This window comes from Geotrypetes seraphini, chromosome 5 (assembly GCF_902459505.1).
Source record: "Geotrypetes seraphini chromosome 5, aGeoSer1.1, whole genome shotgun sequence".
Lineage (NCBI taxonomy): Eukaryota > Metazoa > Chordata > Amphibia > Gymnophiona > Dermophiidae > Geotrypetes > Geotrypetes seraphini.
The window spans coordinates 247,635,792-247,649,527 of NC_047088.1; the positions used below are offsets into that span (position 1 = coordinate 247,635,792).

The following is a 13,736-nucleotide window of genomic DNA, read 5'->3' on the forward strand; positions in this document are numbered from 1 at the left end:
TTAACATCATTATGTGTCACAAAATGGCTAACACCTTTTTGTTTTAATAAATTCTTCAGAGACTTATTTAAAAATTCTTTACCCAGCTGCGGCTCTTATTGGATTGGGAGATCGCTGATTTTAAGTTGGCAGTGCGTATTGAACAACATTTTGTGGGACGCCCATGTTTGAAACGCTGGCTTTGGTCCTCCTCTATTGATCTTGGGCGATTGGCGGTCCCAGGGAATCCATTTTTGGAACATCTTCTGAGAGTGTGGGGTGTTGCAAAACGGCGTTGGGGGGCTGGGGCAGGCCCCTCGATTCTTGGTGCGGTGCGAGATGAGCCTATGTTCCCGGCGGGTGGGGAGAGCTCTGTGTTTATGCGGTGGAAACGGTTGGGGTTATCTACCTTTCGAGATGTGCTTCAGAAGGGGGTCCTGGTGTCTCTTGAAACCTTCCAGATTAGTGCTGACTTACCCAGGGGAGATTTTCTGGCTTATTCTCAGATACGTCATTTCCTTCACTCTCAGAAGTGGGATAGGGGGCCCATTCAATCTCTCGACCCCTTTGCTCACTTGTGGGTCACTCTTCGGAACTTACCTAAACCCATTTCTGTTCTTTACCAATATATTCGGGGCTCCTTTTCCTTTCCGGCTCTCTATCAGCGGGCTTGGGAGGTGGACTTGCACTGTACTTTTTCTGTTGAAGAGTGGTCTAGAATTCATATAGAAGTGGGAAAAGCCTCTTCTTGTGCACTTATTAAGGAAAATGCCTATAAAGTAGCCCTGCGCTGGTATTACACACCTGATCATCTCCATCGTATGTTTCCTAATGTATCTGCCTTATGTTGGAGATGTGGAGTGGCTAGGGGGACCTTTTTACATATATGGTGGGATTGTCCAGTTTTGAAGCCCTTTTGGAGGACTGTTGTGGGATGTTTATCGCACTTGTTACAGATTTCATTGCCTTTTTCTCCACAGGGCTGTCTATTAGGCCTTTATAATGTTAGTCTATATTCTTGGCAGACTAAGCTCCGACGTTGGGGTTTGGCGGCAGCAAAATGCTTGATTGCTGCTCATTGGAAACAGGGACTGGCACCTACTCATCTGGATTGGACTTTGAAGCTTCAGTTTATTTTTCATATGGAATTATCTATTGCAAAGCGACATGGGTACTATTATACTTACACCAGGACTTGGACAAGAATATTAGCAAAAATCGAATCTTTACATTGAGCTTCTTTCTGAGGGGGGAGGGATTGTGTACAGGGGGACTTCCCTGAAGAAACCACAGGGAGTCCCTCTCTGAGGGTCATGGAGTTGGTGGGGTGGGGGGGGGGGTATTGTGGAGTTCTGGTTAGAGAAGAGGAGACTTAGAGGGGACATGATAGAAACCTTCAAAATCCTAAAGGACATAGAGAAAGTGAATAAGGACAGATTCTTCAAACTGTGGGGAGCCACAAGCATTAGGGGTCACTCGGAGAAATTGAAAGGGGACAGGTTTAGAACAAATGCTAGGAAGTCCTTTTTTACTCAGAGGGTGGTGGACACATGGAACAAGCTTCCGGAGGATGTGATAGGCCAGAACTCTGTACAGGGGTTCAAGGAGGGTTTGGATAGGTTCCTGGAGGATAAGGGGATAGAGGGGTACAGATAGAACTTGAGGTAGGTTATAGAAGTGGACAGAAACCACTTCACAGGTCGCAGACCTGATGGGCCACCGCGGGAGCGGACCGCTGGGCGAGATGGACCTCGGTCTGACCCAGTGGAGGCAGCTTCTTATGTTCTTATGTTCTTATGTTGTCTGTTTGAAGTTTTTCAGGTGTACGCCCTAAATTAAATATTGTTTCAAAGGCTTCGGTGACTTCATGACCGGTTTTTGTTTTTAAAGAAACGACCCATGCATATTTTGACAGGATATCTATTACCGTTAAGATGTATTTGTAACCGTTGTTATAACGGGCAAAGGCTGACATGTCGACTAAGTCACTTTGCCACTGTCTGTCAACTTCCGACACAATTGTTTTATTTCTTTTAAAATGGATTCTAGCCAGTCTGTGTAAATTGTATGCATTTTGACCGGTGATCCAATCCACCACATCTTTTCTCCGGACTGTTATATCACTCTTTTTAGCCGCTTGAAGTAGAGGGGTAATGCCTCCATAGCTTCCTGCCGCGTATGGATCGTAATAAATTTGCTTCAATAAAGAATCTTTCATAGCTCTGCCTTTTTAACAGAGCCCTGTTAGGTGACAGCTGCTTTTGTTTTTTTTCAGATTGTTAAGACAACAGTAGGGGGCCGGGACAAGTTCAGACATGTTTAAACACACCTCCACCTCTGTCCCCCTTGGCTTTATCAGGGGAGGGGTGCTGCAAGGGGCTTATCAGCTGTTACCATGACAATAGGGGAGCTGGCCCATTAACCATTAGCTCAGAATTCCTACTGAAAAGTGTGTTAAAAGCAAATGCAACCTTTTCTCGTTTGTTTCTGCCCCTGCTCTGTTTTAAAAGCAGGAAAGATTTTGTGAATGCCTTTTGTTTTGTGATCTGCTCTATCCGTGAGCTCTTAAACCCTGTCTTTTAACTAAAAACTGTTAAAATAAAGACGCTTCTTTTCTGGCCACATCATTTCCGGGTGGGGGTTTTGACTAAGTCTGTTTCCCCTATTTCCGCCTACGTGGTCAGAAAAGCGCATTTCCGCTGCATCATTTACCCTATTTCCGCCTACGTGGTCAGAAAAGCGCATTTCCGTCGCTTCATTTACCCAATTTCTGCCTATGTCATCAGAAAGCGTATTTCCTGGGTCAAACACGCCCCCATTTCCGGTGATGTCATCAAAAAGTGCATTTCCGGGGTGGGACATGAGGGGCGGGGCAATGGGAGGGGCGGGGCTTGAGGGGAGGGTCCATGGGTGGGGGCGGGGGTCATGGGCGGGGCTACCACTATTCATTCCTATGGGAGGGGCGGGGCTTAGGTGAAGAGTGGGGCGGGGCCATGGGTGGGGCTACTACCATTCATTCCTATGGGAGGGGCGGGGCATGGGCAGAGACTAAGGTGGGACAATGGGCGGGGCTTAACCCGGAAGTGAACGCTGATTGGTCGATCCTTATCTCTGACAGCTGTCAATCATTTTGACATGAGGTGTACCCATTATACTACTGACCACATTGACCGTTGTCACCATGGTCCCCAGAACCTGAAGGTACTGCCATGCCGTCGAAATCAGAGTGGCCAGAAGGTCCCTGACAACCTATAAAAGCTTCTCCTGACTGGAGACAAGCAGGAACACTTTGTTCTGTCCCATGTGAAACCAAACTCCCGGGTATTCCAGATCCTGCGTCGGTTTAAGGTGACTCTTCCTGAAGTTGATCACCCAGCCCAGGTGCTGCAACTGCACCACCTGTTGAACTGCCTGATGACTTTCAGATAGCATGGGAGCTCTGATCAACCAGTTGTCTAAATATGGGTAAATCAGGACACCCGGGATACGAAAATGCTAGATGTAATTTACTTGGATTTCAGCAAAGCCTTTGATACAGTTCCTCATAGGAGGCTGTTGAACAAACTTGAAGGGCTGAAGTTAGGACCCAAAGTGGTGAACTGGGTCAGAAACTGGCTGTCGGACAGACGCCAGAGGGTGGTGGTTAATGGAAGTCACTCAAAGGAAGGAAAGGTGACTAGTGGAGTCCCTCAGGGTTCGGTGCTGGGGCCAATCCTGTTCAATATGTATGTAAGTGACATTGCTGAAGGGTTAGAAGGAAAAGTGTGCCTTTTTGCAGATGATACCAAGATTTGTAACAGAGTAGACACCGAAGAGGGAGTGGAAAATATGAAAAAGGATCTGCAAAAGTTAGAGGAATGGTCTAATGCCTGGCAACTAAAATTCAATGCAAAGAAATGCAGAGTAATGCATTTGGGGATTAATAATAGGAAGGAACCGTATATGCTGGGAGGAGAGAAGCTGATATGCACGGACGGGGAGAGGGACCTTGGGGTGATAGTGTCCGAAGATCTAAAGGAGAAAAAACAGTGTGACAAGGCAGTGGCTGCTGCCAGATGGATTCTGGGCTGTATAAAGAGAGGCGTAGTCAGTAGAAGGAAGAAGGTGTTGATGCCCCTGTACAGGTCATTGGTGAGGCCCCACTTGGAGTATTGTGTTCAGTTTTGGAGACCGTATCTGGCGAAAGACGTAAGAAAACTTGAGGCGGTCCAGAGGAGGGCGACAAAAATGATAGGAGGCTTGCGCCAGAAGACGTATGAGGAGAGACTGGAAGCCCTGAATATGTATACCCTAGAGGAAAGGAGAGACAGGGGAGATATGATTCAGACGTTCAAATACTTAAAGGGTATTAACGTAGAACAAAATCTTTTCCAGAGAAAGGAAAATGGTAAAACCAGAGGACATAATTTGAGGTTGAGGGGTGGTAGATTCAGGGGCAATGTTAGGAAATTCTACTTTACGGAGAGGGTAGTGGATGCCTGGAATGCGCTCCCGAGAGAGGTGGTGGAGAGTAAAACTGTGACTGAGTTCAAAGAAGCGTGGGATGAACACAGAAGATTTAGAATCAGAAAATAATATTAAATATTGAACTAGGCCAGTTACTGGGCAGACTTGCACGGTCTGTGTCTGTGTATGGCCGTTTGGTGGAGATGGGCAGAGGAGGGCTTCAATGGCTGGGAGGGTGTAGATGGGCTGGAGTAAGTCTTAACAGAGATTTCGGCAGTTGGAACCCAAGCATAGTACCGGGTAAAGCTTTGGATTCTTGCCCAGAAATAGCTAAGAAGAAAAAAAAAAATTTAAATTGAATCAGGTTGGGTAGGCTGGATGGACCATCGGGTCTTTATCTGCCGTCATCTACTATGTTACTATGTTACTATGAAAATGGGCTGCCACCACCACCATCACTTTGATGAAGGTCCTGTGTGCCAGCGCCAATCTCCAGGGCGTGGAACCGCAGATACTTCTGGTGGTCCAAGAAAATGGGAATGTGAAGATTAGCCTCCCTAGATCTGACTGAGGCATGAACCACTCCTGGTGCCACTGATGCTATCACTGAGTGCACCGTCTCCATGTGTAAGCAAGGCACTTTCAGCACTGCATTGACCGCCTTGAGGTCCAGAAATCAGTCTCCAATTGTCAGAAAGCTCCAAATTCTTCCACTCTTTATCGCATATTAAACTCAATTTCACATTCCACCAAACGAAAAAACCAAGATAACTTACTTAATCTCACATCTCAAGATCTCGCATCACATTTCACTGACAAAATCGATAAGATTAGATCGACATTTACCATAAACTCACTTACTAAACATGACCAAGCATCTATCGAGGTTAGCTCTCTTTCTTCAAAATGTTCCCACTTCAAAATTCCAAATTTACTTGAAATAGAATCTGTAATAAAATCCATGAACATCAAAGGTTCTCAATTAGATCCAATTCCTCCTTTCTTACTCAAACGCTTCTTCACTATTTTTGGTCCAGCAATTCATACTCTAATAAGTGAAAGTTTAAAACAAAGTATTGTTCCCGTCGTCTGGAAACATTCACTCATTCACCCAATCATTAAAAATTCCAAAATTAATGCTGAAGATCCATCAAATTACAGACCCATCGCTAATCTCCCTTTTTTATCTAAAATAACTGAGAAAGTCGTGTTTAATCAGATTTCAGATTTCATTGAAAAAACTAACATTCTCCACCCCAACCAAACAGGATTTAGGCAACATCACTCCACAGAACACTCTTTAATTGGTATGACTACCACTATCCATTATTATTTAGATCACCATCAGTCAGTTCTCTTAATCTCATTAGATCTTTCGGCAGCCTTCGACACAATCGACCATAATTTACTATTAAACAGACTTCAATCAATCGGTATTACAGACCAAGTCCTATCTTGGTTCCAATCTTACTTTTCTAATCGTTCCTCTTCTGTTTCTTTCAACAACACAACCTCTGATACTCTTAATACAGCTTACGGTGTCCCTCAAGGCTCTATATTATCTCCACTTCTGTTTAACATATTTCTTTCTCCCTTGCTGACCTTATGCCAATCCATAGGCTTCAATGTATTTGCATATGCCGATGACATTCAACTCTTACATCCCATAGATACCAATAATCCATCTGACTCAGCATCAATTAATATTAAACTAGAGAAAATTCATAATTGGTTAAATGAAAATAGACTTGCATTAAATATTAAGAAATCCAACGTATTACTCTTCCCTTTAAAGGAGAATTTCAATCTACAGCTCCCTATTTCCATCAAGGGTCAACCACTACAAGAGGTTAATAACATAAAAATACTAGGCGTTATATTTGATCAAAAACTTTCTTTTCATGAACACATAAGTAGTGTCATCAAGTCTTCATTTTTCAGGCTCCGTCAAATACGTTCGGTGTCACAATTTCTTAGTAATAAATCTCTTAACATTCTTATTCATTCTCTTGTCATTTCAAAAATAGACTATTGTAATGCGTTGCTTATAGGAACAGCACAAAAGGAAATTAAACGATTACAAATGATACAAAACACATCCATAAAACTTATTTGTAAAGCTAAAAAATTTGACCATGTAACGCCCCTTCTTAAAGAAGCTCATTGGCTACCAGTAGCCCACAGAATAATATACAAACTTGGTCTGCTTACTTTCAAATCCCTTATGTTTAAAACACCAGCTTTCATTCACAAATTGTTAATACCTTACACTACCAACAGAACTTTAAGATCTACAGAACAACATTTATTATCTATCCCATCTTTAAAAATAATAAATACACGCCGCCAGTTTATGTTCTCCGTTATTGCTCCCCAAAATTGGAATTCTTTTCCTATTTATCTAAGAGAGGAAACCAATATAGAAAAATTCAAAAGTAAATTGAAAACTTTTCTTTTCAATGATGCTTTTATAAATTAATTTTTAAAATTTTTTTTCTTTTTTTCCAATCACCCTACCCTTCCTCATGTCCTTTCCCTATATGTCTCTCCAGACTTTTAATACAATGTAAATTCTCCCCCTAATTCCTCATGTTTCCAGTTCGTCGCATCTGTCTAAAGTCTAGTTTGTTTTATCTATTATAGTAAGAATTTTAACAATGTAATTTTATTATGATGTATATCGCTTTGAATCTAGATAAAGCGATTAATCAAAATTTTATTAAAACTTGAAACTTGAAAACTTGAAACTTGAAACAATAAAGTATATCGAGAATCTCCCAGAATCCAAGTCTCGCTCTAGAATGGGTTCTATGGCCACAATATCCAGAAGCCTGCGGATTGTGGCCTGCACTCTGCACCCGAAGAAAATACTCGGTCAGAGGACAGAGAAACTCTAGCTTGAAGCCATCCCTGCCATTCTGTCAGAAAGGTCAACAACTGCCCCCTATCCACGGAAGAGGAGACACTGGTCTGGCATCAGAACTGTTTCTTTGTTGGAGCCACCGGCTGACTTCCCGTGAACTGCCGAAGCACGGTCTGACAGATGAAGAGGACCGCTGTCCCATGGAAGGGCCCGAGTATGGATGAGAGCACATGAAGGGACAAAAATTTAAATACCCTTAACTCCTAGAAGGGCAGGATCTATTCACAGGCATTGTGCGATCCTGCACAATGGCCATAAGGTCATCCAGACAGCAGCTGTCCCTTAAAGGGCAACCGGCTCAAGGTTGCTTTAGAAGAATTGCCAGACCACTGCTGGATCCAGAAACGGAACAGGCAGAAAGGTTAGCAAAAACTTTCAAAATGTCATACAAGGCATCAGCCATATAATCTGCTCCCGAGATTATAAAATCCAAGTCACGGAGTACCATAGTGTCAGGATCATGGCACAGCTTGGAATGGCATGCCCAAACCATGAAGAGGCCAATGTTGCCTGAACACCAGCGGCTGCCAAATCAGATGCTTAAGGACAAAACCCACACTGGGGAGAGAACTGCACTTGGTGACCTGCGCCACTGAGGAATCCACCTTTGAGGAGGCAAAGGACTTGTTAAAGGCATCCGCTAGCGAATAAAGCTGCACCACGGTGCGAGCACAGCGCAAGGGAACCTCAGGAGTCTCTTCGATGTCCCTAACAATCCAAACAAAGTCAGGATGATAAGGAAAAGAGGCAGATTGTGGCCTCCGGTCACTCATGATGGAACATTTTGCAGTGACAGGCAGCTCAGACTGCAGCTTTAATGTCTGTAGAGATTAGGAGATCAGATTCACAATAAACACATGCTTGAAAAATCTGCGCACAGTGGGATCCTCCCCCAAATCAGGGGCTCTGCAGTGATCCAGATCCTGAAGAACCGCCAGATCTGCCGCTGCCACAGCGCCTTCCTGCGAAAGCAGAGGTATAGAAAGCAAATCTGGTGTAACCATGGGCACTACCTGCATACCTGTCGGCATGCCCTAGGGGAGGCAAGAAAAAAGACCTTGGACACTGTGCCTGGCATGGAGGCCGGCAGGAGACAGGTAAAGACTTTTTTTTTTTTTTTTTTCAATTATGCCTCATAAAGCATATCAACAAAATCCAGGGAAAACCCATCCTCCATGGCAGAAGCTGATCCCTGCACTACAGTTGGGGACAGTTTGTTGGATTTACCTGATTTATTCCCCGAGACACGCTTACATTTCCTCTTGATGTCACCTGTGCACTCCCCAGGGCCCCCTGACGCCATTTTTGTGGGAGTCGGGACAGAAGGCACTAGAAGACCCTCCATGGAGGTCCAAGGCACCGAATCTGGGCAAGCCTTTCACCCCTTGTGGACTGCATCGTATGTGGAATACGGCTGCACATCCAACAACCATCTACCGCAAATACATGAATCCATGACATCCTGCCCTAGGGAGGTCATCTATGTGGTTTTCTTTCAAAAACGAAGCTGGCAAGTATAAAAAATAACTTTAAAATTAAATCTGGATGATGGCCACTGAGGGTTTGTTTTGACTAAAAATAGCCCTGGAAAACCAGAGAACCCTTAAAAATAGAGATTTTAGGATTTTAGGGGTGGGGGTGGAGGCGTAGGGCATGCAGGGAAACCACCTAAACCCCCCTTTTTAAAGATCCCACTCAAATCTGATTCTAGCTGTTAGCTTGTACCCACAGAAACACGTGCTGACAGGAAAACACTGTAGCCTGTGCTAACTGTACCACTATCCTGGAATTCTTCGAGACCTGACACTACCAGATCCTCCCACAAACTCAAACTATCTTTCCCCTTGTTAAAAGGCGTCATGTATGCAGTTAAATTAGGGAAATCCTTTTTCTTCAAATTCACTGAGCTTTGGAATAACTTCCCTGCCCGCTGCGGAACCTAGGCTCATTCCAATTATTCCTAAAGCATCTGAAAACCTGGATTTTCTCCAAAACGTAAAGCTATCTATTTAAAATGTAAAGCTAGCGATCCTCTTCATAACCTCTAATTTCTTATTATGTCCTTCCCTCATTTATTAAATTTACCTGTAAACTGTGCCGAGCTCTATCTTTATGGAGATGATGCGCTATACAAACTTAAGATTTAGTTTAGTTTAGTACTGAATGAGAGAAACTGCAGACAGAGCTGAAAATAGCTCACAGGGAGATCCTTTGCCTCTGAACTGGAAATCTGGATTTCAAATCTTCTGATTGCCCCACCGGCCTGACCACCACAGCCGGAGACCTCCGCCACCCTCGGACACACCATGCAGACGCCTGGCGGAGGAACGCAGTCTGGCTACAATCCCAGTCACGCCTCCACAGAACTGCTCAGCCTGCGCTCTACCCACTAGTGGAACAGTCCCTAAACCCTAGCCTGATGTGCAGGCTGTCAAGGGACTTACTGAGAAACAGGGAACCCCCTAGAAGCAGACTTTTTCCAAAAGTCTGTGATCTCCTACAATCAAGGATGTCCCCGCAGGGAACCTCCACCAGTATGAGGGTGAAATCCGCAAATGCAAACACTGAAACTATGTGAAATAAAATACAAGTAAAAAAGACAGCCTGACTGGTAGGAAGGAAGACTGAGGTGCTGGATACTGGCGCAGTGATGTGGTATGAGGGGGAGGGGTTTAAGTCTAAGTCTTGGTGGGTAGAGGGAGATTCCCACTTTATTCCGGGACCAGTGGGCTTTGTACAAGAAGCAACCATTGTAGAGTTGCAGAATTGTACTCTGAAGGGAATGTGGCTGTAATTGTGTGAAAATTTCTAATTGAGACTTTCTATTATTTTTTCAACAGACAATTGCCAAAACACTGAAGATTGCATGTGAGGTTTTATCATCTGATTGTGAAAATGGCCCTCCTCGCATCCCTTTTAGCACATTTCAGTTTCTTTACACCTACCTAGCTGAAATGGATGGAGAAGTTTCACCGACACAAGTAAACCGCATGTTGAATTACATACAGCAAGAAATGTAAGCAGAGCTTACCAAATCTATATTTGCAAGGTCAAACTATCTAACAGTCGCTCAGAATGGATGGGCAGACTGGACAGAGCACATGGTCTTTATCTACCATTATTTATTGTTTCTGCATTTCTGTGATTAAAACTCTTTCATCAAGGGGTTTTATATACTAACAGGTGTTGGATATACTGCTTTTAAACACAAATCAACCAATATTCAGTGGCACTTACCTGGGTCAGAGCATCTCCTACATGGATAACTATAGTTCACCAGGACTGAAAATTATGATAGAGTATGCCAGAGCAGAGTCAATTTTTTTTTTTTTTTTTATATAGCTGCAATATTTATTGCTATATCCAGAAAACTATTTTGCTGTCTTTAGTTAACTGGACGATTATCTGGGTATTAGTGCTGAATATTGCTACTATCCGAATAATAAAAGAGAGCACCTCTTTACTTGGGATTTTCAGTGCCAACATCCAGCTAGGTTTTGGTGTTAAAAATCGGGGTAAAGCTTGAAATGTCATAGTCAGCTTTTCGAGAAAACACTAAAGGCTCCTTTTACTAAGGTGCGTTAGCGTTTTTAGCGCACGCACAAAATTACCGCGCGCTACACCATGCAGTACGCTTCTAGAATAAGGCCAGCTCAAAGCTGGTGTTAAGGTCTAGCGCGCGCAATTTAGCGTGTGCTATTCCGCATATTAAGGCCCTAACGCACCTTTGTAAAAGGAGCCCTAACTACAGAGTTGAACTTTGACCTAAAAGTGCTTTCAAGCCCCAACATACCTAGCATGATAAAAAATGTCAAAAATTTAGTACCCAGGGCTGGGAAGGTGTCTGCCTAGAATGTCATTGCACTGGAATTATTCTTCCCTTTTTACTGGTTTGTGAATTGCTTATGTTTTCTTTGGTTACTTTGCTCTGCACAGAAATCCCAAAAATACTGTAAAACAAACAAACAAACCACCACATATAAACATCCTGGAATTCAGCTTTGCAACAGCAAATTTTGAAACTAGAGAATGACACAGTGACAAAATTCATCACCGTTCCCGTCCCCGCGGATTACCGCGGGAAACCATCTTCATGTCATTCTTTAAGGAGAGAGGAAAGAATCAGAGTATAATTGGGCACAACCACTGACCCGCAAGCTTTGCTTTGAAGAAGGACCAAGGTTGAAACAGACACTACAGAATGACAGTCTCTGGTATCCAGAGCAGATATTGTGATGTCATAATGCCTCATTCCACCTGTGCCTAAGAACCAATCACATCAGTGATGTCACAATGGCTTCATTATCCTTGGCTCACATAAGCACAGCCACTGACCCTCAAGCTTTGCTTTGAAGAATGCTGGTGTAGAAGGACCGAGGTTGAAATAGACACTAGAAAATGACATGGGATTATTTCCCGCAGTTATCCGCGGGGACGGTAACGGTGATGAATTTTGTCACTGTGTCATTCTCTATTCGGAACCTTCTGGAAGATTAAAAATTCTTCAAAAGGTATACAAACACCTATGCAAAAAAAATTTTAATGTAAAAATAGCACTGTGGAACTTTTGCTCCAACGTGCTAAAATAAGAAGGAAGCACAAATTGTATGCTTTCATCCAACTTTTGCAAGCACGTTATTTTCTAAGAGGTTTGTTTCCTTACAAATGCCTCAAGAAACAAGACTTCTGAAAAGTCCTTTGCTATTCCAAAACTGTGCCAGCAAACTGATCTAAGAGCTCTTTGGAATTTGATTTCCTCCAGAAATTTACATTTGACCCTAAGTTGTAAAGTCACAAATACTCTCCTTAAGCATCATAAAAACCTTAGCTATGTGTTTGGCCATGCTACAGAGAAAACCTGGCACTGTGACTATGGGGTCCTTTTACTAAGGTGCACTAGCCATTTTAGCTAGGCCAGTGGTTCCCAACCTTGACCTGGAGGACCACCAGGCCAATTGGGTTTTCAGGCTACCCCTAATGAAGTCGCAAGACTATGGCGGTATAGAAAAATAAAGTTATTATTATTATTATTATTATTATTAATATGCATGAGAGAGATTTGCATATAATGGAAGTGACAGGCATGCAAATCTGCTCCGTGCATATTTATTAGGGCTATCCCGAAAACCCGATTGGCCTGGTGGTCCTCCAGGACAGGGTTGGGAACCACTGAGCTAGACTATTATGGATGCGTAAACGTTTAGCGCGCACTAAAATGGTTAGCGTGCCTTAGTACAAGGACCCCCTATGTGCAGCATCTATCAGGCTTGTAGGTAAAGATGGCATTATTAGATGGAGAGAGGGAAAGGCAAGAGAAGGAAGTTAGGGGAAATAAAAAGGAGAGGAGGAGGAAGAGGATGGGTAAGAAGGAGGAATGAAGGGAAAGAAGATGTAGAGAGAGGAAGAGGCTGGTAGAAAAAGTAACAAAAAAAATTTCCCAGGAAATAATATTTTTTATTATTCTTAAAAGTGCCTCTGGCTCCTAGAAATGATGACTGATGCCTGTTATAATTTTCCAATCCCATGTTTAGAACTATTCATTGTACCGGTAACTAATTCTAAAGCCAATTTTAAGAAGATGTAAAGAAAGATGACAAAAATGATTTGAACAAAAATAGAAAACAAATGACATGGAAAGGAATGTAGTAAAAAAACAAAAAACAAAAAAAAACAACCCCAAATAAAATGTACAACAGGAAGAGAAATCAAGATGGAAAGATATTTAGCAAGATTGTGAAAAACAAAAAGAGAAGGAAAAATATAAGAAACTTAACAAAGTAAGAGGTTATTTGGTTTTTGCTTTATTATACCTGCAATATTAACTTGTGTTTCCTGTTCCATACAGCATTGGGCCAGATGGGCTAATCAAAGTGACTGACTTTATAAATAATCCAAGAGTAAGACTGGAATAAAGAACCAACAACAATAATACCAGCAATTTCAATCATGGAAAATGGAGTCATAAATGAGCTTCTGAATAAATGTGCCTGAAAGACAAAAACCTATGAAGCCTCTTTTACTATCTGAATATACTAAAACAATTTGGCACAGTAATTAAATGTGAAGGTTACAAACTGTTTGGCACTCAGCACTGTGCTTTTTCTGATTTTTTTTTCCTATTTATTAATAGTGCTTTCAAGGACACTTGACTTCACCTAGACTTGTTTAGCTTCAAAATTTCTTAAAGGGAAGATTCCTTTTACTGACTATGATGGTTTTTGTTGGGGATGATAACAGCATCATAACTACGTATTTAAGAAATCTACTTAAAAAAATGTTTATTACATTATTTATACATAATATAATCAATGTAACAACAGTCATAGCCAATGTCACACTGTTTTCTAGCAATACTATGTCTATTATGTGAACTGCTTTGGTTGTACTA

General features: G+C 42.5%; 1 protein-coding gene across 1 annotated transcript in view; it reads left to right on the top strand.

Annotated features, from left to right (window-relative positions):
- The window catches only part of LOC117361273 (ropporin-1-like), a 50,764-nt gene extending 37,504 nt beyond the window's left edge, over nucleotides 1-13,260 (top strand). Inside the window, exons 4-5 of the mRNA XM_033946389.1 lie at nucleotides 10,189-10,364; nucleotides 13,194-13,260. Coding sequence (XP_033802280.1) covers nucleotides 10,189-10,364; nucleotides 13,194-13,260 — 243 coding nt within the window. The remainder of the gene's footprint in view (nucleotides 1-10,188; nucleotides 10,365-13,193) is intronic.
- The last annotated feature ends 476 nt before the right edge of the window (nucleotides 13,261-13,736 follow it).